Source organism: Pelobates fuscus, chromosome 6 (genome assembly GCF_036172605.1).
Source record: "Pelobates fuscus isolate aPelFus1 chromosome 6, aPelFus1.pri, whole genome shotgun sequence".
In the NCBI taxonomy this organism is placed as follows: domain Eukaryota; kingdom Metazoa; phylum Chordata; class Amphibia; order Anura; family Pelobatidae; genus Pelobates; species Pelobates fuscus.
Genome location: NC_086322.1, coordinates 302,216,924 through 302,244,782, shown reverse-complemented (window position 1 = coordinate 302,244,782; position 27,859 = coordinate 302,216,924). Strand labels below are relative to the sequence as shown.

General features: G+C 47.2%; 1 protein-coding gene across 1 annotated transcript; it reads right to left on the bottom strand.

Moving 5' to 3' along the window:
• Positions 1-408: 408 nt before the first annotated feature.
• Positions 409-17,161, bottom strand: TCEA2 (transcription elongation factor A2). The gene is made up of 10 exons (XM_063425670.1): positions 16,941-17,161; positions 8,651-8,713; positions 8,466-8,571; positions 7,773-7,842; positions 7,508-7,641; positions 2,172-2,228; positions 1,833-1,987; positions 1,574-1,720; positions 1,170-1,241; positions 409-799 (listed from the first exon to the last, which is right to left on the bottom strand). The coding sequence occupies exons 1-10, from the start codon at positions 17,010-17,012 to the stop codon at positions 791-793; spliced, it is 885 nt and encodes a 294-aa protein (XP_063281740.1). The 5' UTR covers positions 17,013-17,161; the 3' UTR covers positions 409-790.
• Between the last annotated feature and the right edge of the window lie 10,698 nt (positions 17,162-27,859).

The following is a 27,859-nucleotide window of genomic DNA, read 5'->3' as shown; positions in this document are numbered from 1 at the left end:
ACAAGTGTGACTTCCTCAGTGGACAAATAATAAATGGTTGTATACGTTCGTTAATACACCAACTGTAGAACCGGTTTAATCCTCAAGGTCAGAGGCAAGATTCTAAAGATTCAACGCTTTCCCAGAAGTCCTTAATAAATTGGACAACGGTAACATTTATTACTCAGCTGCCAATAAATTTAAATCCTCCACGCTTTAAGTCAACTTGGAGAGAAAAAAAAAAAACTGTAATAAAAGATTTTAAAATGTTACATTTAAAACGGTTTTCCACCATGAGAAAACGGGCTTTGTGTCGCTCTTTTGTTAATGGATTCAATATGGACACGACAACAAGAATTATTCCACACAAACAGATTATATATCATGGCAAACGTGAAATCACTCAGACACAATGAGGAGTCCTCTAACTAGTAACAAAAAGCAGTTTATTCATTCTTCGGCAGAAATGTCACTTTAGCCAAAAAGTCTAGTACTGACCAATCTTCCCAATAGCGATTATCGAGATATGAAACCTTCACACACTGCTTATTAACCAGCCTTTGATCTTTCAATTCACACTTATACAGAGCCTTCTGCTAACTAGCAAGGGCTCAACAAACAAACAAACAATATATAAAAATGGCAAAAAAATATATATCTAAACAAAAATAAATATGGAATTCTGAACAAACTGCATAAAATAGAAAAAAAACATAATATGAGAGGGAGCATGTATTAGGATGGGTTCACGCCGGGCTGAGTCTCATGCGTTCGTTGGGGGTTCGGTCCGCTTGGTTGAATGGGGACATCCTTAACAAAACTGCCAATATAGACATATTCAAGGCAAATAGATTAGAGATTGAAATTAGGAACAGGTTTTAAAGATGGTAATATAGTAATAATTAACCCCATAACATTCCTTCCAAACATTTTTTGTTTTATATGGCTCTTTAATTAATAAAACTCCGCTATAATATAATAACTGCTATACTTTCCCGGTGCAGTAATACAGTATTGGGTAGGCATGCTACACTAGGTTGCCAGATTTCAGAGTGACACAATGTCGCTGTACTAGGGGATCACGGGAAAATAAATTAGCATGAAATGCCCTTTTTGTGCCCTTTTCATTAGGCAGGTGTGAGGCCCAATTATATTAAAAAAGGGGAAAGGGATCATGAGGTTTCTCTCACCTTCCATCGGTTCCCACATTCGTTACAGACCACAAAAGTGGTCATTGGTTCATCTGCGCTGCGTGTCTGCACCTGTGAGAGAGTTGGGGGGGAAAATTAAACCCAACGATCAGTGTTTGGGGGGGGGGGGGGGGGAAGGGGAGAGAGGGTGTGTCACAAACCCTATATTGGAGCATCTGTGATAAAACATGTGTCTAATTTTCTTTGTTCTCAAATTAAGTTGGCTGCCAAACCAATTAAACGGCAGCATTCAGTGTAGTCCACACAAAATCTAATATTGTGCCTAGACACAGTGACGTGAGGTTAGATATGTAATTTAAAGTCTTTGCACATAACAGCGAATGAATGTTTATAGGTGTGCCTGTACGCAGATAAGCGTGTCTGCTCGCACGGCCTCTACCTACCTGTGTATAAGTGCAATTCTTCTTTTTGCATTTGCCGCACGAAAACAGGTCGGTTTGCGTCCCTCCGGTCTTCGCCATCTGGTGTTCCTGTATAGCTGCCTTGGTCATAGCTTTCCTCATCTCCTTCAGCTCGTTACTGGCCATTTCCTGGGGGTGCAGGGGAGTCACTCACTGCCTCCACCAGTTTACAAGTTAGAGCATGATAAGGGTATCAAAACCTCCCCACCCAGAACCTTCCCCTTGTACAATCTCTCCTCACCTCTGAGCTCATTACTGCAATCTGTTCTGGAGTAATCGCTCCGCATAACACGTTCTTCCTCAAATCTGGATTCTTAGAGTCCTTAAGATTAGCAATTCGGCTCCGAATCCGGTTTTTGTATTTCATATCTGTATTTTGAACTTCCCCATACACCAGTGAGAGCAGTTAAGGGTCTGATAATAAAAGGATAAACTCCAAACGAATACATTTCAATCTACAAATTAGACAATCGATTCCTGAACCCCTTGTTAAAAACAATGCAAGCCCTGACTCACTGGGACCCCTAACGTCTGCCCACCCACATTATTCTCCTTCTCCCAGTTATAGCAGAAAGGATATCTTCCTCTATCTGCGCCGCTATCAAATCGCAGTCAGAACCGATCGCAATGTGATCCCCTGAGTAAACGAGAAGAGAGAAGATTGATCAATTAGCACAGCAGGTACTGAACTCTGTAACCATCACCAGATCCTAACCTGCACCCTGAACCATATAGCTGCAGTTATTATACACTGTGTGCGGGGAGTCGGAGGACCTCCTTACACTATAACCTTATAGCTACAGTTATAATACACTGTGTGCGGGGAGACAGGGGACCTCCTTACACCATAACCTTATAGCTGCAGTTATAATACACTGTGTGCGGGGAGACAGGGGACCTCCTTACACAATAACCTTATAGCTGCAGTTATAATACACTGTGTGCGGGGAGTCGGAGGACCTCCTTACACCATAACCTTATAGCTGCAGTTATAATACACTGTGTGCGGGGAGACAGGGGACCTCCTTACACCATAACCTTATAGCTGCAGTTATAATACACTGTGTGCGGGGAGACAGGGGACCTCCTTACACCATAACCTTATAGCTGCAGTTATAATACACTGTGTGCGGGGAGTCGGAGGACCTCCTTACACCATAACCTTATAGCTGCAGTTATAATACACTGTGTGCGGGGAGACAGGGGACCTCCTTACACCGTAACTTTATAGCCGCATTTATAATACACTATGTGCGGGTAGACAGGGGACCTCCTTACACCATAACCTTATAGCTGCAGTTATAATGCACTGTGTGCAGTGAGAGGGGACCTCCTTACACCATAGCCTTATAGCTGCAGTTTTAATACACTGTGTGCAGGGAGACAGGGGACCTCCTTACACCATAACCTTATAGCTGCAGTTTTAATACACTGTGTGCAGGGAGACAGGGGACCTCCTTACACCATAACCTTATAGCTGCAGTTATAATGCACTGTGTGCAGTGAGAGGGGACCTCCTTACACCATAACCTTATAGCTGCAGTTTTAATACACTGTGTGCAGGGAGACAGGGGACCTCCTTACACCATAACCTTATAGCTACAGTTATAATACACTGTGTGCAGGGAGACAGGGGACCTCCTTACACCATAACCTTATAGCTACAGTTATAATACACTGTGTGCGGAGAGACAGGGGACCTCCTTACACCATAACCTTATAGCTGCAGTTATAATACACTGTGTGCGGGGAGACGGGACCTCCTTACACCATAACCTTATATCTGCAGTTATAATACACTGTGTGTGGGGAGACAGGGGACCTCCTTACACCATAACCTTATAGCTGCAGTTATAATACACTGTGTGTGGGGAGACAGGGGACCTCCTTACACCATAACCTTATAGCTGCAGTTATAATACTGTAGCGGAGCTCCCTGTACCCCGGCTGAGTACCTCCGCCAAAGGACCGCTTCCTAGCTGGAACAGGGGATAAACCGCAGCACTTCTGCCCACAGTCGCCGTGGCTGGACTGAGGCCCAGGAACCGCTCCTCCCTGGAGCCAAATGGGGAATTAGCTCTAGTCCTTACAAGGACTTTCCCTGTTGAATCTCCTGTAAGCTGGAACAGCAGACACAGGAGCAAAACTTCTTCCCTCCAATAACAAGACGACACACAGGTTTGGAGTGTAAGCAGGAACAGACAGAGTTGGGGTTTTATTGCTTCTTTTATACATATTTCTCCACAAGGTTACCACCCATGTGGCCTTGTGGAACAACCAATCAAACACATTACAATACAGTCAGACACTCTCAGCCAAGGCACACAAACCCTCCCCTCTGCCTGTGATATAATTACTGAACACAATGGGTTAACTCAATTATCACAGGCAGGAAAATATACAGTTTCATACAATATTCATAACTCCCAAAATATTAATACAATCTCCATAAAAAAGTTACATATTCTGAATCAGCATACTCCATATACAACCATACAATTCCCTCCAGTGGTTTAAAAGTTAGGTGGAAGTCCTATTTGACGGACTGCAAACATGGCTTTCCTGCCCAAAAGAGTTCCATAGATTTGGTCTCTGCGGTGGGTCTATTTTACACAGAAAAATAACTAAGTCCCATTCTAATGCACGAACGGGGCACCAGTCCAATAGGAGTCCATAAGCCCAATGACTGTTTCTAAAGGGCACAATCTCCCAGGGGCCATAGTTAGAAGGCAAGAGGCTGGCAAACAGGCCCCTCCAAAAACCAGTGTCGAGGTCACTTTTGCCACATATCTCCCCTTTAGGGGGTAGACTATCCAGGTACCTGACCTTCTGTCGGTCGGTGCCTGAGTTAGTCGGACAACCCACCCACAATAACCAAGTACAAGAAGAGCCTACCCACAACAAACGGTTACTGCACCCGGTGATTTCTGGTGACCAGCTCTGGCCTGTGTGTTCCAGGTCGCTGAGTGGGGGGTCAACACCCTCGATCGCTCTGGTGCAATTAGGCCAAACTCTGTGGGAACTTGGGGGGCAGAGGCCAGCTGCGCTCTGCCCCGATGCCAGCACTTCTGCTGGGGTAGCCTGGTTGGGACTTGGCTTCGGAGGGGATATATCACTTACCCCTCCTCCTGGTATCCCTGCCAGGGTAGTTGGGGATCTGAACAGGCTGTCCAGCATCCCTGTAGGTCGGGTGCAGAGACTACAGTCCCATCTGTACCGTCTGGGAGAATAAGATCTCCCCTTTGTAGGGTAAGCTGTCGCTTGGGAGGGAGAGCGATAGGCTCCTCTCCCTGAAGCACAAACTGCCGCTGGAGAGCGAGACCGACCGTCTCCACTCCCAATAAATTGTCCTGCTGCAGGGGAGAGAGACCGACTGTCTCTGCTCCATGTGGGACACCCAGCTGCTGGAGGGAAAGAACGACACCTGCGGCCCCCTGGGGTGCACACTGCTGCTGGGGAGAGAGACCGGTTGTCTTGTCTCCCTGAAACTCACTCTGCCGCTGGGGAGTGAGACAGACTGTCTCCACTCTCTGTAGGGGACACTGCCGCTGGGGAGGAAGGACGACACCTTCGGCTCCCTGGGCTGCACAATGCTGCTGGGGAGGAAGGACGACACTCTCCACTCCCTGTAAAACATATTGCCGCTGGGGAGGGAGACCGGTTGTCTCCACTCCCTGTAACACACTTGGCTGCTGGGGAGAGAGACCGACTGTCTCCACTCTCTGTAGGGGACACTGCCGCTGGGGAGGAAGGACGACACCTTCGGCTCCCTGGGCTGCACACTGCCGCTGGGGAGGAAGGACGACACTCTCCGCAGGGGACAGTGCCGCTGTGGAGGAAGGACAACACCTTCGGCTCCCTGGGCTGCACACTGCCGCTGGGGAGGAAGGACGACACTCTCCGCTCCCTGTAAAACATATTGCCGCTGGGGAGACCGACTGTCTCCTCTCCCAGGGATACACACTGCCGCTGGGGAGGAAGGACGACACACTTCTCTCCCTGTGATGCATACTGCCGCTGTGGAGAGGGACAGACTATCCCCACTCCTAACATATCCTTCTGGGGTTGGAGATCTGGGCTGGCTGCCAAGCATCCCTGTAGGGCCGGTGGAGAGACCTCGGTCCCATTTCCACCTGCCAGCTGGGTGTCTTCCTAGGACAAGTCAATAAGGTCTTCCATCTCTGGGGCTGGTTGGGACGTAGGTGGTACAGTACCCAGGTCCCCTGATGACAGGCTTAGTTGATAGGGAGGAGGAACTAAACTCAATGCTCCCGGTGGTATTCAGTCAATAAGCCCCATCATATCAGAGACAGGCAGCATCACCTGGCTAAATAAGCTAGCGTAGTCCTGCTCGAGCTCCCACTCTTGGTTGACCAAATAAGACAAATCTGGTTGCATTTCCGCCATTTCCATAAGGCCCAAGCAGTCTTCCTGCTCCGCTTGTATGCACGAGAAGCGGGAACTGTCGGGGTCTTCTAACGCTGTACTATATAACAAAACTTCCCACTAAAGACCAGGGCCATCGTAGTTCTCCCCCCTCGATCCGTTGGAGATAGACCTCCCCAGGATAGCCAATGAATGTGTGCAACTGCAAGGCCCAGTATGCTTCATCCAAATATACTTCAGTCATTACAAGGGTCTCTAATTCTATTACCCATTGCGCTGAGGGCTGGTTTCCCAGGAATGGCATCCTCAGTGCTAACTGTTCGGCTCGGCGCTGGTTGGTGGTCAAGATTTCCCTTCTCTGGAAGCGTTGAACGTTGTTGAGGTCCTCTTTCCAGAGATCAGTGCGAAGCATCACCCTCCACTCTGTCTCGCTATCCTCTGGGAGGGGGTGCTCCATACTGCGCCGCACATCCTGAAGTCGCTGCTGGAGCCTGGCGTCAAAGCCGGATACGGACCGGCAGTACTCTTCTTCCATACTGCAGTAGTGCTGTTTTTCCCAGGGCTAGGAAGCCGATCCCACCGCTGCCACCACTTGTAGCGGAGCTCCCTGTACCCCGGCTGGGTACCTCCGCCAATGGACCGCATCCTAGCTGGAACAGGGGGCAAACAGGAGGGTGACTTGACTTCTGCCCACAGTCGCTGTAGCTGGAATGGGGCCCTGGAGCCGAATGGGGAATTCGCTCTAGTCCTTACAAGGACTTTCCCCGTTGAATCTCCTGTAAGCTGGAACAGCAGACACAGGAGCAAATCTTCTTCCCTCCAATAACAGGACAACACAATACAATATCTGCATAAAAGTTACATACCCTTATAGCTGCAGTTATAATAAACTGTGTGCGGGGAGACAGGGGACCTCCTTACACCATAACCTTATAGCTGCAGTTATAATACACTGTATGCAGGGAGACAGGGGACCTCCTTACACCATAACCTTATAGCTGCAGTTATAATACACTGTGTGCGGGGAGACAGGAGACCTCCTTACACCATAACCTTATAGCTGCAGTTATAATACACTGTGTGTGGGGAGACAGGATACCTCCTTACACCATAACCTTATAGCTGCAGTTATAATAAACTGTGTCCGGGGAGACAGGGGACCTCCTTACACCATAACCTTATAGCTGCAGTTATAATACACTGTATGCAGGGAGATAGGGGACCTCCTTATACCATAACCTTATAGCTGCAGTAATAATACACTGTGTGCGGGGAGACAGGGGACCTCCTTACACCATACCCTTATAAACTGGAGTTACAGTATCATATACCATGACTTAAAATTCATACATCCAAGGCCACAAGCCATAGCATACTCTCCAGGGCAAAATATTCACTCTCTAAAGGTGAGTGGAAATTGAAAGACCTGATACACTATGTGCATAGTGTAAATGATTTATTATTTGCAGAGAATCTTCAGTAGTTAATACAAACACTATATTAATCCGAACAGGAGGCTTATGAACATACCATCTGTTTGCAAAGCAGCCTTCAGCATTTCTCGACACTTTGTACGCACAGAGTCCGAAGTGACAGGAAGAGGGGGGAAACAAGTCATCTTTGGGGTCACCGGAGTCTTCGGGGCTTCCGTCTTTTTCACTGAACTGAGAAGAAATTCAGATAATCGTGAGCTACCAGTAGCTAAGGATGATGAGAAACCACGCCACAGCAAGCTATCAGAGCCCCACCCCCTTTCATCTTAGTGGCAGGGTACGCTCCTTCCCTCCCAGTTTACCTGGACTCCTTGGATGAAGTGGGAGGTGTAGAAGGCTGACATTTGTCTTTCCCTTGCTGCTCTGAGCTGTCTGCAGGAGGTACGGAAAGTGAGATGTCACTTTATGCACAAAGTGACCGATGCAATACGCCAGCTTTTTATCATGCCTTATAATCACTTCCACTACCAGCTGCATAATACCATTCTTCTGTATAAGGGGCATGCATAAGATGGTTTGCAAATTATATATAAATGGTTTACACTATAACACCATCGAGCTGTATGTAGCTTCATTCCTTAGCTCTGCATGGAAGGGTCCACGTTTTACATCTCAGCCTTAATCTAATAATGGGAGGGGCATCCTCAAGTTCCTCATGGGCAGGGCTCAATGCTACGTCTCAAGTTTGAATAATGGGAGGAGCAACATTCCATGCAAAGCAGTCAGCAAGTTCTGCATTGGAGGAGCTCAAGTCTACATCTGAAGCTTGAACTAAGAATGGGACTGACCTGGGCGTGGGACGAACAATATTCCATGCAGCAAAATGCTTGCGCTCTACATGAAAGGCTTCAATTTTGTCTTAAGTTCAGTTCATGCATTCTTCGCGCAACGTAGCCCAGTCTATTAATTCTGTTCTGTAGGATGGATGTGACCCACCTACTGAAGTATGCATGGGAAGATGCTATGTACCCATGTACACAGAAGCACTTACTCACCAAGCAGCTTCTTCCAAGACTTGATGAGAGACTTGGACAAAGCGATGACCTCTGCATCGTTGCTTTGCTTCCTCAGAGCATTCACAGACATCCCTATCCTAGTGGACTAAAAGGCAAACGGGAAAGAGTTAGAGAGGCACGTCATAGTGATAGAACGTACCTTGACATCTACACCCAACATTTACCTGCAGCAGGTCCAGAGTCACGGACATGCTCTTAAGCTCCTTCAGCAGATCCAAAGAACCATCCTGTAAAACAAACCCAGTCAAGGCCACAAGATATCCGGAAATGATACATAACTGGGGTTTAAGGGTGTACCGATATTCTCCTGAATTTTGTTTCTGGGATTTATCTGGACTTATCTGGATTTCTTTGGGTGAAAATAAGATAACTTGACCCCAAGTGAACAGGCGACATCCACAAAGGAACTCTGTGCCAATGTACCCCACTGTAGGGTGTATAAGTTAAAGTGTGTTAACTGATGGCTACAGTAGGGGTTCATACGCAGGAGTGTGAGGTTTGATGGTTATAGGGTTGCGAGGGCTGGATATTGGGTATGGGAGTGTACATTGGGGTCTAATTATATGATTTGGGGGGGCTGGTTATAGTTGTGGGGGAGAGGTTATTGGGCTTCAAGGAAACGTTATAGTGCTTGGGGGGGCTCTATCTGACATTGGGGGCTTATTATAGGGCTTAGAGGCGATCTTTCTGGCAGTGGGAGCGGGGGCTAGTTATAAGGTTTGTGGGGCTGGTTATGGAGTTTGGAGGGCTCTATTTCACATTAGGGTGCTGTTTATAGGGTTTGGGGGGCTCAATCTGACACAAGGGGGTTGGTTATAGGGTTTGTGGAGATCTGACATTGGGGGCTCTATCAACACTGGGACCTAGTTATAGGGTTTGGGGGCTTTGTCTGACATTTTAGGGGGGCTCTGACATTGGGGGCTAGTTATAGGGTTTGGGTGCAGTTATAGGGTTTAGGGGGGCTGTGACATTGGAGGGGCTCTGACATTGAGTGGTTCTTTCTGACATTAGGGTGTAGTTATAGGGTTTAATGGGCTTTGTCTGACAGGGGGTAATTATAGGGTTTGGGGGGGGGGGGCCCTGACATTGGGGCTAGTAGTTGGTGTTGGGGGCTTTATTTGACATTGGGGCTAGTAATATGTGTTGGGGGCTTTATTTGACATTGGGGGCTAGTTATAGGGTTTGGGGGGGCTCTGACATTGGGGTAGTTATAGGTGTGGGGGCTTTATTTGACATGTTATGGGGTTTGGGGTGCTCTGTCTGATGTTGGGGGCTCTATCTAATGTTGGGGGGCTAGTTATAGGGTTTGGGGGGCTCTGTCTGATGTTGGGGGGCTAGTTATGGGGTTTGGGGGCTCTGTCTGATGATTGGGGGCTAGTTATGGGGTTTGGGGGCTCTGACTGATGTTGGGGGGCTAGTTATGGGGTTTGGGGGGCTCTGACTGATGTTGGGGGGGCTCTATCTGATGTTGGGGGCTAGTTATAGGGTTTGGGGGCTCTATCTAATAATGGGGGTTCTGATGTTGGGGGGCTCGTTATAGGGTTTGGGGGCTTTATCTGATGTTGGGGGGCTAGTTGTGGGGTTTGGGGGCTCTGATGTTGGGGGGCTAGTTATGGGGTTTGGGGGGCTCTATCTGATGGTGGGGCTAGTTATAGGGTTTGGGGGGCTCTATCTGATGTTGGGGGCTAGTTATAGGGTTTGGGGGCTCTATCTGATGTTGGGGGCTAGTTATAGGGTTTGGGGGGCTCTGCCTGATGTTGGAGGCTAGTTATGGGATTTGGGGGGCTAGTTATGGGGTTTGGGAGGGCTATCTGATGTTGGGGCTAGTAATGGGGTTTGGAGGCTCTGTCTGATGTTGGGGGCTCTATCTGATGTTGGGGGGGCTAGTTATGGGGTTTGGAGGGCTCTATGTGATGTTGGGGGCCTAGTTATGGGGTTTGGGGGCTCTATCTGATGTTGGGGGGCTAGTTATGGTGTTTGGGGGCCAGTTATGGGGTTTGGGGTGCTCTGTCTGATGTTCGGGGGCCAGTTATGGGGTTTGGGGTGCTCTGTCTGATGTTGGGGGGCTAGTTATGGGGTTTGGGGGCCAGTTATGGGGTTTGGGGTGCTCTGTCTGATGTTCGGGGGCCAGTTATGGGGTTTGGGGGGCTCTATCTGATGTTGTGGGGTTTGGGGTGCTCTGTCTGATGTTGTGGGGCTAGTTATGGGGTTTGGGGGTCTGTCTGATGTTGGGGGGCTAGTTATGGGGCTTGGGGGGCTCTGTCTGATGTTCGGGCTAGTTATGGGGTTTGGGGGGCTCTGATGTTGGGGGGCTCTGTCTGATGTTGTGGGCTAGTTATGGGGTTTGGGGGTCAGTTATGGGGTTTGGGGGGCTCTGTCTGATGTTGTGGGGCTAGTTATGGGGTTTGGGGGGCTCTATCTGATGTTGTGGGGCTAGTTATGGGGTTTGGGGGGCTCTATCTGATGTTGTGGGGCTAGTTATGGGGTTTGGGGGCTCTATCTGATGTTGTGGGGCTAGTTATGGGGTTTGGGGGGCTCTATCTGATGTTGTGGGGCTAGTTATGGGGTTTGGGGGGCTCTATCTGATGTTGTGGGGCTAGTTATGGGGTTTGGGGGGCTCTATCTGATGTTGTGGGGCTAGTTATGGGGTTTGGGGGGCTCTATCTGATGTTGTGGGGCTAGTTATGGGGCTTGGGGGGCTCTATCTGATGTTGTGGGGCTAGTTATGGGGTTTGGGGGGCTCTATCTGATGTTGTGGGGCTAGTTATGGGGTTTGGGGGGCTCTATCTGATGTTGTGGGGCTAGTTATGGGGTTTGGGGGGCTCTATCTGATGTTGTGGGGCTCTGATGTTGTGGGGCTAGTTATGGGGTTTGGGGGGCTCTATCTGATGTTGTGGGGCTAGTTATGGGGTTTGGGGGGCTCTATCTGATGTTGGGGAGCTAGTTATGGGGTTTGGGGTCTGTCTGATGTTGGGGGGCTAGTTATGGGGCTTGGGGGGCTCTATCTGATGTTGGGGGCTAGTTATGGGGCTTGGGGGCTCTGTCTGATGTTGTGGGCTAGTTATGGGGTTTGGGGGCTCTGTCTGATGTTGTGGGCTAGTTATGGGGTTTTGGGGGCTCTGTCTGATGTTGTGGGCTAGTTATGGGGTTTGGGGGGCTCTGTCTGATGTTGGGGGACTAGTTATGGGGTTTGGGGGGCTCTATCTGATGTTGGGGGGGCTAGTTATGGGGTTTGGGGGCTCTATCTGATGTTGGGGGGCTAGTTATGGGGTTTGGGGGCTCTATCTGATGTTGGGGGGCTCGTTATGGGGTTTGGGGGGCTCTGTCTGATGTTGGGGGACTCATTATGGGGTTTGGGGGGGCTCTATCTGATGTTGGTGGGCTAGTTATGGGGTTTGGGGGGCTCTATCTGATGTTGGTGGGCTAGTTATGGGGTTTGGGGGGCTCTATCTGATGTTGTGGGGCTAGTTATGGGGTTTGGGGGGCTCTATCTGATGTTGTGGGGCTAGTTATGGGGTTTGGGGGGCTCTATCTGATGTTGTGGGGCTAGTTATGGGGTTTGGGGGGCTCTATCTGATGTTGGGGAGCTAGTTATGGGGTTTGGGGGTCTGTCTGATGTTGGGGGGCTAGTTATGGGGCTTGGGGGGCTCTATCTGATGTTGGGGGCTAGTTATGGGGCTTGGGGGCTCTGTCTGATGTTGTGGGCTAGTTATGGGGTTTGGGGGCTCTGTCTGATGTTGTGGGCTAGTTATGGGGTTTGGGGGGCTCTGTCTGATGTTGTGGGCTAGTTATGGGGTTTGGGGGGCTCTGTCTGATGTTGGGGGACTAGTTATGGGGTTTGGGGGGCTCTATCTGATGTTGGGGGGGCTAGTTATGGGGTTTGGGGGCTCTATCTGATGTTGGGGGGCTAGTTATGGGGTTTGGGGGCTCTGTCTCATGTTGGGGGGACTCGTTATGGGGTCTGGGGGGGCTCTATCTGATGTTGGTGGGCTAGTTATGGGGTTTGGGGGGCTCTATCTGATGTTGGGGGACTAGTTATGGGGTTTGGGGGGCTCTATCTGATGTTGGGGGGGCTAGTTATGGGGTTTGGGGGCTCTATCTGATGTTGGGGGGGCTAGTTATGGGGTTTGGGGGCTCTGTCTCATGTTGGGGGACTCGTTATGGGGTTTGGGGGGGCTCTATCTGATGTTGGTGGGCTAGTTATGGGGTTTGGGGGGCTCTATCTGATGTTGGGGGGGCTAGTTATGGGGTTTTGGGGGCTCTGTCTGATGTTGGGGGGCTCTGTCTGATGTTGGGGGGCTCTGTCTGATGTTGGGGGGCTCTGTCTGATGTTGGGGGGCTAGTTATGGGGTTTGGGGGGCTCTGCCTGATGTTGGGGGGCTTTGTGATGTTGGGGGCTAGTTATGGGGTTTGGGGGGCTCTATCTGATGTTGGGGGGCTAGTTATGGGTTTGGGTGGCTCTGTCTGATGTTGGGGACAAGTTATGGGTTTGGGGGGCTCTGGCTGATGTTGGGGGACTAGTTATGGGTTTGGGGGCCTCTGTCTGATGTTGGGGGCTAGTTATGGGTTTGGGGGGCTCTGTCTGATGTTGGGGGGCTAGTTATGGGTTTGGGGGCCTATGATGTTGGGGGGCTAGTTATGGGTTTGGGGGCCTATGATGTTGGGGGGCTAGTTATGGGGTTTGGGGGGCTCTATCTGATGTTGGGGGGCTAGTTATGGGGTTTGGGGGGCTAGATCTGATGTTGGGGGGCTAGTTATGGGTTTGGGTGGCTCTGTCTGATGTTGGGGACAAGTTATGGGTTTGGGGGGCTCTGGCTGATGTTGGGGGACTAGTTATGGGTTTGGGGGCCTCTGTCTGACGTTGGGGGCTAGTTATGGGTTTGCGGGGCTCTGTCTGATGTTGGGGGGCTAGTTATGGGTTTGGGGGCCTATGATGTTGGGGGGCTAGTTATGGGTTTGGGGGCCTATGATGTTGGGGGGCTAGTTATGGGGTTTGGGGGGGCTCTATCTGGTGTTGGGGGGCTAGTTATGGGGTTTGGGGGGCTCTGTCTCATGTTGGGGGGCTAGTTATGGGGTTTGGGGGCTCTGTCTGATGTTGGGGGGCTAGTTATGGGGTTTGGGGGCTCTGTCTGATGTTGGGGGGCTCGTTATGGGTTTGGGGGCCTATGATGTTGGGGGGCTAGTTATGGGTTTGGGGGCCTATGATGTTGGGGGGCTAGTTATGGGGTTTGGGGGGGCTCTATCTGGTGTTGGGGGGCTAGTTATGGGGTTTGGGGGGCTCTGTCTCATGTTGTGGGCTAGTTATGGGGTTTTGGGGGCTCTGTCTGATGTTGTGGGCTAGTTATGGGGTTTGGGGGGCTCTGTCTGATGTTGGGGGACTAGTTATGGGGTTTGGGGGGCTCTATCTGATGTTGGGGGGGCTAGTTATGGGGTTTGGGGGCTCTATCTGATGTTGTGGGCTAGTTATGGGGTTTGGGGGCTCTGTCTGATGTTGTGGGCTAGTTATGGGGTTTTGGGGGCTCTGTCTGATGTTGTGGGCTAGTTATGGGGTTTGGGGGGCTCTGTCTGATGTTGGGGGACTAGTTATGGGGTTTGGGGGGCTCTATCTGATGTTGGGGGGGCTAGTTATGGGGTTTGGGGGCTCTATCTGATGTTGGGGGGGCTAGTTATGGGGTTTGGGGGCTCTATCTGATGTTGGGGGGCTCGTTATGGGGTTTGGGGGGCTCTGTCTGATGTTGGGGGACTCATTATGGGGTTTGGGGGGGCTCTATCTGATGTTGGTGGGCTAGTTATGGGGTTTGGGGGGCTCTATCTGATGTTGGTGGGCTAGTTATGGGGTTTGGGGGGCTCTATCTGATGTTGTGGGGCTAGTTATGGGGTTTGGGGGGCTCTATCTGATGTTGTGGGGCTAGTTATGGGGTTTGGGGGGCTCTATCTGATGTTGTGGGGCTAGTTATGGGGTTTGGGGGGCTCTATCTGATGTTGGGGAGCTAGTTATGGGGTTTGGGGGTCTGTCTGATGTTGGGGGGCTAGTTATGGGGCTTGGGGGGCTCTATCTGATGTTGGGGGCTAGTTATGGGGCTTGGGGGCTCTGTCTGATGTTGTGGGCTAGTTATGGGGTTTGGGGGCTCTGTCTGATGTTGTGGGCTAGTTATGGGGTTTGGGGGGCTCTGTCTGATGTTGTGGGCTAGTTATGGGGTTTGGGGGGCTCTGTCTGATGTTGGGGGACTAGTTATGGGGTTTGGGGGGCTCTATCTGATGTTGGGGGGGCTAGTTATGGGGTTTGGGGGCTCTATCTGATGTTGGGGGGCTAGTTATGGGGTTTGGGGGCTCTGTCTCATGTTGGGGGGACTCGTTATGGGGTCTGGGGGGGCTCTATCTGATGTTGGTGGGCTAGTTATGGGGTTTGGGGGGCTCTATCTGATGTTGGGGGACTAGTTATGGGGTTTGGGGGGCTCTATCTGATGTTGGGGGGGCTAGTTATGGGGTTTGGGGGCTCTATCTGATGTTGGGGGGGCTAGTTATGGGGTTTGGGGGCTCTGTCTCATGTTGGGGGACTCGTTATGGGGTTTGGGGGGGCTCTATCTGATGTTGGTGGGCTAGTTATGGGGTTTGGGGGGCTCTATCTGATGTTGGGGGGGCTAGTTATGGGGTTTTGGGGGCTCTGTCTGATGTTGGGGGGCTCTGTCTGATGTTGGGGGGCTCTGTCTGATGTTGGGGGGCTCTGTCTGATGTTGGGGGGCTAGTTATGGGGTTTGGGGGGCTCTGCCTGATGTTGGGGGGCTTTGTGATGTTGGGGGCTAGTTATGGGGTTTGGGGGGCTCTATCTGATGTTGGGGGGCTAGTTATGGGTTTGGGTGGCTCTGTCTGATGTTGGGGACAAGTTATGGGTTTGGGGGGCTCTGGCTGATGTTGGGGGACTAGTTATGGGTTTGGGGGCCTCTGTCTGATGTTGGGGGCTAGTTATGGGTTTGGGGGGCTCTGTCTGATGTTGGGGGGCTAGTTATGGGTTTGGGGGCCTATGATGTTGGGGGGCTAGTTATGGGTTTGGGGGCCTATGATGTTGGGGGGCTAGTTATGGGGTTTGGGGGGCTCTATCTGATGTTGGGGGGCTAGTTATGGGGTTTGGGGGGCTAGATCTGATGTTGGGGGGCTAGTTATGGGTTTGGGTGGCTCTGTCTGATGTTGGGGACAAGTTATGGGTTTGGGGGGCTCTGGCTGATGTTGGGGGACTAGTTATGGGTTTGGGGGCCTCTGTCTGACGTTGGGGGCTAGTTATGGGTTTGCGGGGCTCTGTCTGATGTTGGGGGGCTAGTTATGGGTTTGGGGGCCTATGATGTTGGGGGGCTAGTTATGGGTTTGGGGGCCTATGATGTTGGGGGGCTAGTTATGGGGTTTGGGGGGGCTCTATCTGGTGTTGGGGGGCTAGTTATGGGGTTTGGGGGGCTCTGTCTCATGTTGGGGGGCTAGTTATGGGGTTTGGGGGCCTCTGTCTGATGTTGGGGGGCTAGTTATGGGGTTTGGGGGCTCTGTCTGATGTTGGGGGGCTCGTTATGGGGTTTGGGGGGCTCTGTCTGATGTTGGGGGGCTCTATCTGATGTTGGGGCTAGTTATTGGGTTTGGGGGGCTCTGCCTGATGTTGGGGGGGTAGTTATGGGTTTGGGTGGCTCTGTCTGATGTTGGGGGGCTAGTTATGGGTTTGGGGGGCTCTGTCTGATGTTGGGGACAAGTTATTGGTTTGGGGGGCTCTGTCTGATGTTGGGGGATTAGTAATGGGTTTGGGGGCCTCTGTCTGACGTTGGGGGGCTAGTTATGGGTTTGGGGGGCTCTGTCTGATGTTGGGGGGCTAGTTATGGGTTTGGGGGCCTCTGATGTTGGGGGGCTAGTTATGGGTTTGGGGGGCTCTGTCTGATGCTGGGGGGCTTTGTATGATGTTGGGGGCTCTGTATGATGTTGGGGGGCTAGTTATGGGTGTGGGGGCTCTTTATGATGTTGGGGGGGCTAGTTATGGGTTTGGGGGCTCTGTCTGATGTTGGGGGGCTCTGTCTGATGTTGGGGGGTTAGTTATGGGGCTAGTTCTGATGTTGGGGGGCTAGTTCTGACGTTGGGGGGCTAGTTCTGATGTTGGGGGGCTAGGTATGATGTTGGGGGGCTAGGTCTGATGTTGGGGGGCTAGGTCTGATGTTGGGGGGCTCTGTCTGATGTTGGGGGGCTAGTTATGGGTTTGGGGGGCTCTGTCTGATGTTGGGGGGGCTCTGTCTGATGTTGGGGGGCTCTGTCTGATGTTGGGGGGCTCTGTCTGATGTTGGGGGGCTCTGTCTGATGTTGGGGGGCTAGTTATGGGTTTGGGGGGCTCTGTTTGATGTTGGGGCTAGTTATGGGGGCTAGGTCTGATGTTGGGGGGCTAGGTCTGATGTTGGGGGGCTAGGTCTGGATTTGGGGGGCTGCACTCGCCGTGCTTTTCTTTGCCACCATCTTATCCAGTTTCTTGGCGATCCTCACTACATCCTCCCCCTTGGCCGCCATGTTCGCGGTGCCGATGCTCCGGCTGAACGGGCCTCTCCTCGGGAACCCAGTTCAAACAGTCCGGGGGGTCCGAGCCTCCGCCGCTCTCTGGGACTTGTAGTTGGAGGACGCCCTTCCTTCCTGCGTTCTTATCCAGCGGAATAAGAATACAACTACAAATCCCGGCGGCCCCCGCGACAGCCGTCAGCTCGCAGCCCTGCGCACGGGATGATGGCAGACAGAGTTCCCTCCGGGGCTGGAATCAGCAAAGAAACGTCATCCAGAACTACATGTCCCGTGGTGCACCGCGGCCGCCTTGGCTGTGAGCCCAATAACTGGTCCCATGATGTATTGGTCCAGAGCATCACTCCCAGCCACATCATCCCTGCATAGCATCACTCCCATCCACATCATCCCTGCAGAGCATCACTCCCATCCACATCATCCCTGCAGAGCATCACTCCCACCACATCATCCCTGCAGAGCATCACTCCCAGTCACAACATCCCTGCAGAGCATCACTCCCAGCCACAGCATCCCTGCAGAGCATCACTCCCAGCTACAGCAACTCCGCAGAGTATCCCTCCCAGCCACAGCATCCCTGCAGAGCATCACTCCCAGCCACAGCAACTCTGCAGAGCATCCCTCCCAGCCACAGCATCCCTGCAGAGCATCACTCCCAGCCACAGCAACTCTGCAGAGTATCCCTCCCAGCCACAGCATCCCTGCAGAGCATCACTCCCAGCCACAGCATCCCTGCAGAGCATCACTCCCAGCCACAGCAACCCTGCTGAGCATCACTCCCAGGCACAGCAACCATGCAGAGCATCACTCCCAGCCACAGCATCTCTGCAGAGCATCACTCCCAGCCACATCAACCCTGCAGAGCACCACTCCCAGCCACAGCATCTCTACAGAGCATCACTCCCAGCCACAACAAACCTGCAGAGCATCACTCCTAGCCGCAACATCTCTGCAGAGCATCACTCCTCAGCCAAAGCTACTCTGCAGAGCATCACTCCTCAGCCAAAGCTACTCTGCAGAGCATCCCTAGTAATATCTAGTATGTAGAATCTAACTCCCCAGCGGTAGCAACCCTTACCATAGCTATACTGATCATGGCAGTTTGATAGACTGCAATTCACAGAGTCGCAATGTAGTGTTTGTTGCAAAGAGTGATTTGAAAATGTGTTTCTACCATTGAAATAAGAAGCAGCGTGTAGTAACACACATCTATGTAATGCAGCCCTCCCTGAACATGTATTCATCATACGGTGCTGCTGGTACAGACTGATACAATATACCAAACACAGCGCGAGACATTCCAAATCTATGTGTGTGAAAGTTGGCGTTTCAATGCAGGCCTGCATATGTGTGTAACGTATATACATCCACGCGCACAGATACACATACACACACCGATACCTATGCAAATACACAGATACACACACTGACACGTGACACACACACATATATCTGCACAGACACACACACAGAAACACAGACACTCAGTTACACACTGACACAATCACAGATACCCACACATATACACACTGACACAAAAGGACACACAGATACACACACACACTAACACACAGATACACAGACATACACACGGACACAAAAGGACACACAGATACACACACACACTAACACACAGATACACAGACATACACACGGACACAAAAGGACACACAGATAAACACACACTAACACACAGATACACAGACATACACACGAACACAAAAGGACACACAGATACACACACACTAACACACAGATACACAGACATACACACGGACACAAAAGGACACACAGATACACACACACACTAACACACAGATACACAGACATACACACGAACACAAAAGGACACACAGATACACACACACACTAACACACAGATACACAGACATACACACGAACACAAAAGGACACGCAGATACACACACATACACTAACACACAGATACACAAACATACACACAAACACAAAAGGACACACAGATACACACATACACTAACACACAGATACACAAACATACACACAAACACAAAAGGACACACAGATACACACACATACACTAACACACAGATACACAAACATACACACGGACACAAAAGGACACACAGATACACACACACACACTAACACACAGAATCACAGACATACACACTGACACAAAAGGACACACAGATACACACACACACTAACACAGATACACAGGCATACACATGGACACAAAAGGACACACGGATACACACACACACACTAACAGATACACAGACATACACACTGACACAAAAGGACACACAGATACACACACATTGACACACAGATACACACACATATTGACACACACATGCAGGTAATTTTTAAGCCACCCTCCTGTTTCTTATCTTTTGGGTGAATGAGGGTGGCTGGGGCTGTTGGGAGTCGGTCTGGCATCTGGCTCCTCACTACCTCCGCTCTGCAAGCATGGGCCCCATTAGCGAGTGGGCCTTGGTGCAGCTGCACCGACGTCAGTTCCACCGCTACAGATCTGGAATGTGGGATTCGGGCGCCCTCCCAGGACCGCCTGGCTTGTGACAGCCGTCATGGTTGTCACCTCCTGATGGCAGCCCTGGTTGTCACACCCTGATGGTGGAATCTTTATTTTACCAAAAATTAGCAAATCTTGAATTCTTCATTTTCCAGTTATTGAATAGCAATATATAAGAAGTGGTGTATGAAGGACGGACAGTTGGAGATGATTCAGAATACGTCTCGTGTACGCTCAGTGTGGGATTTAGAAGCCATGTTTGAGACGCGTGCGTTAGAGATTACAGGCTTTGCTGGGGTCTGAGGCAGTTAGCAGCCCGCCATTTCATATTACCCCCAGAAAAATCAGAACCAGTATTACCGATACACAGAATGGACGTTTCTCACTTTTCATGGAGCCATTTTGACATCAATCTCTGAATTTCACGTTAATTTCCTGATAATTCACACGTTATACGCTAATTTACTAAAGATTACAAAATCCCAGTGGGGGTTGTGTATAAAACGTGTGGGGTTAATTTTGATTTTCCTATTTGAACCGATCTATATTTTGCACCATATTAATCCTTCTTGAACCTATTCCGCCATTTTATTTTCATTTTCCATTTTGATTAACAAATTTGCTTCCGATATATGAAAAAAAAAGAGGTGCAAAATTGCACCTTTTCTTGCTGTCATTGTCATATTGGAAGGTTATCTGGGACAGTTTTTTGTTTTTTTTAACAGTCTTTTTTTTTTCCATTTTGTTTTATTTATTATATATATATATATTTTTTAAAAGCTCCCTTTTTTCCAATTAAAATTAGCCGGTGTGAATACCACCGTATGGCTGACATCTTGAACCAAATGATGGAAATACACAAACGGATCACACAGTGATATTTACACAGAATTTGGTTGGACAGAATCTGCAAACCGCTGGCGGCCAATTCTAATAGACGTGCTGATCATTATAGAAAGCTTTTATTAGCATCATTGTGATACTGACTCCATGGGGAAAGGGTTATGGTAACTCTGTCCCCTCACAGATTTTTCGTAAAATTGTAATTAAATCTTTTTTTTTTTTATCCCTCTTTTTACGCTTTATTTATTTATTATAATTCGCGTTAGTTTTTTTTTAGTTATACATAAGATAGAGTAGGGATCACTTTTCTTATGGGGATCGTGATCTTTGGAGATGGGGGAAGGCAAAGCAAAGTTTAATTTCAGTTGCCATGGTAATTTACCCCCGATGTGTCAGCCAATTGAATCCCACAGAAAGCGCACTACAAACACCACGGACAGAGGATAACAAAATGGAGACACGCTGGTATTGAAATCTGGCGCAAGAAAGCAACAATAATAAATGTAAATAAAGGGAAGTGGCAGTGGGGGGTATAATCGTTACCAAAACAACACAACAATGTAACTTGAACTACAACATGAGTCCATATATCCTCAAATTACCAGCGTTACATGTCAGGTACTGCACTCTAGTGGTAGTCTTTGAGTACTACAATTAGTTGCTATCTACTGCTAATGAAAGGAATGGAATTAGCCGACAGTAATTAGTTATTATGAGGATTGGACTGGGAAAAATATTCATCCCGGCCGGGTATGTTTAATTCACAATGGCCGACTGTGAAGGGGTGGGGCCAGAGAGGGGGTGTTTTGCCATCACCAGTGACAAGCACGCCCACACACAAAGTGAGCGAGTTGGTTCAAAGCTCTTCCAGGGCAGTCCATGCTGAGAAATTGGCCCTGTGTTTGTTCTGCGCTGCACAAGCAAATTTATTAACATGCTTACGATGTGTTTGTGACTTCGGTGTCGCCATAAGTGAGGACAAACGTGCCAGGAAAGCGTATTGTGCATGTGTTTGGAGGCTGCGTGTTGGGTTGTGTGTCATTAAATATGCTTGCGCTGCGCAGAACGAATACAGTGCCTATTACTCATGCGAGAGCTCTGTGCATGGGCTCCCCTGGAAGAGCATTGAGCAGCATGCTTTGAGGAGGGCGTGCTTGTCATTGTTGATGACAAAACATCCCCCCTTTCTGTCCCTGGCCCCTTCTCACTGAGCCACTGCGATTAAAAAAGGCCCAGGTCAGTATTTTTTCCCAGTCCAGCCCTGCTTCCCAACATTAGGAGGTAAGAGATTGTTGCTCTCTGCAGCACCCTTGTGTCCGTCCACAGTGTGAGCATATCTAATGATGTACTTGCACTGTGCTGCGAATGCGGGACACCAGGGGACAATATTGGAGTGGTGGGACTGTAACAAACGCTGGTATGACAGGTATCTGTTCGCCTATCTCTTCCCAAACCGCTAGAGTCTGAGTGATTATAGCTCGCCGTTCAGGTGTTGGTTCGAACATTTCTCCAGACGAATTACAGCTCCCAAGTATATTCTCCTAGCCAAGTAGACAGATACCCAGACATGAGTCAAACTAGATGAAGGGTGTAACCGGAATGCTTTATTCGGTCTAACCGCCTGGTTTATATGGATTGAACAATGCACAGGGTTTCAGTTGATATATTCCAGGTGGGAGGGGGCAGTGACAAAATACATTCTGTAAGCCTATTGGCTCTCAGGTCCAGGACACTCCTACATACAGTAATATAATCTTTCCCTGTACTGAGGAGATTCCCTGTAATTTACTGAACTCAATTATCTCCCAACACAAAAAACACACATTTTGGTAAAACTTAGAAAGTACCCCAAACTCAATGGGAACCCCACAAAAGACATATTTCCTGATTGCCCCGATCTGGGGGACCAACATATGCAAAAATCACCCAGATTGGTTCAGGGGTTCAAAAGTTACATTGAGGTCTTAATTTGACCGACCGCACACGAGGTTCTTGCCCAGAAATAGTTCAATGAAACCGAAATAATCCAAAAATGGATCCCCTGGCTCATAGGTAGCGTTTGTTCCCATAGTTTGTGGGAACAAATCTGCCGAATAGCGCTCTCCTTGCTTATCGGTGAAAGGAAGCTGTTCGTGAAGTTTGACCAGTGTTCGGGACGTTGAGTGTCTGATTTTAGTTCCAGGCACTCGACGACCAAGTACCGCTGCCTCCTTCCGTGAAAACAAGATGGCCGTCGTTTTCTCTTACACGTGGCATTCGACTATACGAACAGCGGCTACAGAGGGAGAGCACTAAATTGGTGGTTGTCTTTGAAGTAAATGAGCCAGGGGGCTGGTCGTTGTTCGGTAGTTTTATCTACCGAACAGAAAATAGATGAAAGTACCCGAATAACGGGTAATTTCTTCACAGGGACAAAACCACAAAATTGAAACTGTCACACTGAAATCAGGAGTGTTGGGGGCCTGTTATACTAACCTGATTCTGTCCCCTGCATTGCTGTCGTCTTCAGTATTCAGATCTTTCATCCGACAGGAGTCCACAGCAGAGCTTGTACTCTCGCGCATGCGTCCAGAGATATTATCTCACGATGAGCGACATAATGCTTTATTCCCATAGCCATCACCAACGACAGGTGTGAGAAGAGACAAGGTAGAAAACAGAGAAAGGTTGCGCCAATGATAAAAATATATAACCAGTAAAAGACTGTACAACAATAAAAATAATAAAAAGAAATATAATAAAAAAGTTCCAATGTGTGTCCGAAGATCAAATGGTTTTTAGTCTCTAAATCCGCTGTGGGGGTGGCTTCTCTAGTTGTTATGGTTCACACCGTCTTGTAATATGGAAGACACAAGAAAAGAGGACCAATCGTGCGGAGTGTATTACAGTAAAACGTAGTAGAATTAGATCTTAAGTATTAAACTCACATTTAGATGAGCTATAGCCAGCTCTGGGTTTGTAGGCATACAGCGGAACAATCCCCGCTTATAGGATTTGTTGGTGCTTGTTAATGCTTGTCCTTCAGGGGTTTGGTCCAGCTTGCAGGAGAAGGAGATAAAAACAGCAGATAGTGCTCTCTGATGGTATTTTAAGTGATGAATAAAATAAGATAGAATATACTCACAAAAGGAGTGCAGGTCTCACTGCACTTTTTGGATAGCGTTAGTGGTATAATCCCCACTTCAGGATATGTAGTATAAAAATGCCAGGAAAAATAATAAAATTTATAGTTGTGTATAAAAAATGATAATGGTGCATATATCTAACCAAAAAGTCATTTATTATTTAAAACACAATATAAAATAACCATAACGCGTTTCACCGCTGGGGCTTTATCAAAATGGTTTTACATGTAACCTGGCACAAGAATAGTTTAAATAGGTACACTAGTACTTTAAAAAATGGCGCCAAGATGACATCATAGTTAGGTGGCCAATCAGAATCATACATTGTACATTTAGAAACAGATTTGAAATTGAGATTAGAATTTTGAACCAAAGGGGTGTATCTTTTATAAAACATTTGTTTAGGTCATATCCGATCGTTATTTATTAAAAACGAGGTTTGGAACTTTAGAAAATACAAGTTGTAATAATCGTACGTCACGTGACCCGCACGGCACCATGGGTAATGTAGTGCGTCGGTCACGTGATCGGCTTATACAGAATGGGGAAATGCTGATGTCCATAACAGGAGGGGCGGATGATAAAGCATCATGTGACCCGCGGCCAATAGGAGAGGGGCACGTGGGTCACGTGATCGGCAAATCGGCGAAAGGGCGCTTGGGAAATGTAGTTTAGCGCGCCCTTTCGATATTAGATTAGGAAATACATATTAAATATGTATACAAGTGGGTAAATACTTGCTAGTTCTAAATAAAGGGATAATACTAGCTGATATAACATATAAAGTATAACATATAACATTATGTGCAAATTGGGAGAGTTAAAATGAGTATATAGACATCACTTAGATAAACTTAATAAAACCAAAAAGTAATAGAGATATTTTGAGACACATTATTAGTAATAGATGGATAAAAAATAGAATAATTAAGATGGGATAAAATAAAATAAAATAGAATAAAATAATATAATGAGACACTTATCAAAGAGTAACTAGTAGTGGAAGCTCTACATTGTAGGCTTTCATTAAGGTGCTTATACATATTTGGGCATATATATTCGTGGTAGACATATAAGCAATAATGCAGTCAGGCTGGGGGTATCCCAGACTATAATGCCGTAGGTGACAGCTATGAATTGGATAGTCCCAGACTGACTGCATAAAACCATACATAATAAAATGACATTAATTAGAAAACGACATTAATTAAAAAACAATCATATTATTATAAAAAATTAAATAGATCAAAGTCAGCGTTTAAGCCCTGGGGGGTTAGAGTTTGTAAATTGAACACCCACTCCATTTCTGATCTCCCTAAGATATTTTTTATGTTGCCCCCTCTCCAGGGCAATTTACATTTTTTGATACCTATACATTTTAAAAATTTGGGATCCCGATTATGTTTCATAAAGTGCTTAGACACGGAGTGATTAGGGTATCCATTTTTTATATTCCGGCAATGCTCCGCTAATCTGGTTTTTAGACATCTGGTGGTCATACCTACATATTGGAGGCCACATGGGCACTCCAATAGATAGATGACGTTGGTGGTATTACAACCGATAAAATCTTTAATAGTATAGTTTTTGTTGGTGACATTGGATTTAAAATTAGTAACTTTACAGTGTGTGGAGGGAGCAGTGCTCTTACACACAATGCATCTCTTGCATTTGTAAAATCCTGTAGCTCCATCTAAAAAGGTGTGTGGTGGATTTTTTATTACCTTAGTATAGTTTTCAGTTAAAATGGATTTAAAATTTGGTGCACCTCTAAAAACAATTTTTGGTTGTGTTGGTAAAATTTCTTTCAGGAGATCATCCTGTCTTAAAAGATGCCAATGTTTTTTGATTATTTTTTTGATAAAACCATTTTTGTTATTATAATTAAAAATTATAGGAAGGGTGGGGGCTTCTGTATTGTTTTTATCCTTATAGGTGAGGAGGCTTTCTCTAGGTTTTTCTTTTACTGATAATATAGTGTTGTCCAGTTTTGTTGGTGAGTAATTTTTTTCTATAAATTGTTTTTTTAAAAACAATGATTGTTCGTTAAAATCATTAATGTGGGAGCAGTTTCGGCGTATTCTTAAAAACTGGCTTTTCGGTGCACTCTCCAGCCATGGTTTGTAGTGACAACTGGTGTGGTCAATTGCCGTGTTAGTGCATACTTTTTTAAAAAATGTTTTAGTGTGTATTTTGCCTTCTTGGATAAAAATGCTTAGGTCTAAAAAATTAATTATCTCTTTACTGTGTTCACATGTTAAAACTATCCCTTTATAGTTGGAATTAAGGTGTGATATAAAAGAGTTAAGTGAGTCCTCCGTGCCCTTCCATATAAAAAATAAATCATCAATGTATCTAAAATAGGAGACTAGGTTTTGCTCCCAGGCATGTCGTCCCCAAATGGCGCTGGATTCCCAGTCAGCCATAAAGAGGTTGGCATAACTAGGAGCAAACCTAGTCCCCATAGCCGTTCCCCTTTTCTGAAGATAAAAAGAATCATAAAACCAAAAGTAATTATTAGTTAAAATGATGTCTATACCTTCTATAATAAAATTAATCTGAGAGTCTGGAATTCTTTTTTCGTTAGTTAGTATTGTTTTGACAGCATTGCACCCAAGTTGGTGGGGGATAATAGTATACAAGGAGGTGACATCACAAGTAACGAGTGTAAAATCTGGTTCCCAACAAAAACCATTTAAAAATCTCAGTAGTGACATTGAGTCCTTCAAATAAGATCTCATGAGTTTTACCGCTGGTTGTAATAGGGTATCTATATATTGGGATAAGTTGCATAACGGGGAGTTGATCCCAGACACAATGGGTCTGCCGGGGGGGTGTTGAGCGTCTTTGTGTATTTTTGGTAAAAAATATATTACTGGGATTTTAGGATTTTTCACAAACAGGTAATCAAATTCTTTTTTATTCAGAATATTTTCATCTAATCCTTTTTGTAGAAAGGTAATTATTTTTTGTTGTATGGATGATGTGGGATCCCTAGATAATTTCTCATATGTGGTAGTATCGTTTAGTTGTTTATAAGCTTCGTTAATATACATTGAACTCGATTGAACAACTAAACCCCCACCTTTGTCTGCAGGTTTAATAACAATATCTTTGTCTTGTTGCAATTGTTTGATAGCTCTTTTTTCTAGTGCATTTAGGTTCTGTGCATCATATTTGTTGTATTTGATTTTGTTAAAATCTCTTAATACTGATTTCTCAAACATCACTAGAGGGGCTGATTTAAAATGATAGGGATAAAAAGTAGATTTTGGTTTAAGGTCCGTGTTGATGTAAGCAGATTGCTCGGTGGTGGTAGGGGAAGGGAGGGATGAGGAGGTAGGGGGATTGGTTGTTGAGTTTTGTGCATTAAAAAATCTTTTAAGTGTAGCTTTACGTACGAATTTGTTAACGTCTAAAAATGCTTCAAAAGGTTTAAAAGAATTTGTTGGGGCATATTTTAATCCTTTGCTTAAAACTGAAATCTGTGCTGCATTTAAAACTTTTTGTGACAAATTAAAAATGCCGGCATCTGATTCTTTCGGAGCGGATATTATCTTTCTAATCTCTCTTTTTTGCTGTCTTCTGCCGCTCCGTTTGCCTCTGGGCTTAGGGTTCTTTTCTTTGTCCTTATTGTATTGGCAAAGGTGTTGGGGTGTGTTCGAATCTCTAAAAAATGATCCTCATTTTCAGTTTCGGAGTCGATAGATAATAATTGGTACCATCAGAGAGCACTATCTGCTGTTTTTATCTCCTTCTCCTGCAAGCTGGACCAAACCCCTGAAGGACAAGCATTAACAAGCACCAACAAATCCTATAAGCGGGGATTGTTCCGCTGTATGCCTACAAACCCAGAGCTGGCTATAGCTCATCTAAATGTGAGTTTAATACTTAAGATCTAATTCTACTACGTTTTACTGTAATACACTCCGCACGATTGGTCCTCTTTTCTTGTGTCTTCCATATTACAAGACGGTGTGAACCATAACAACTAGAGAAGCCACCCCCACAGCGGATTTAGAGACTAAAAACCATTTGATCTTCGGACACACATTGGAACTTTTTTATTATATTTCTTTTTATTATTTTTATTGTTGTACAGTCTTTTACTGGTTATATATTTTTATCATTGGCGCAACCTTTCTCTGTTTTCTACCTTGTATTCTATGTATAGAGGGTTAGAGGGTTACCCTCTATAAGGTCGCTGCCTGTTCAATATATTATTAGCGCTAACCTACACCCCTTTTTTCCTTTTCTGTATCTTATCATACCCCTCTGGTTTTAGCTGCTTTTAATATGTCTATTTTTGATTATAGAAATAAGTATTCTATTGATATAGACAATGTCTTTTCCACCCA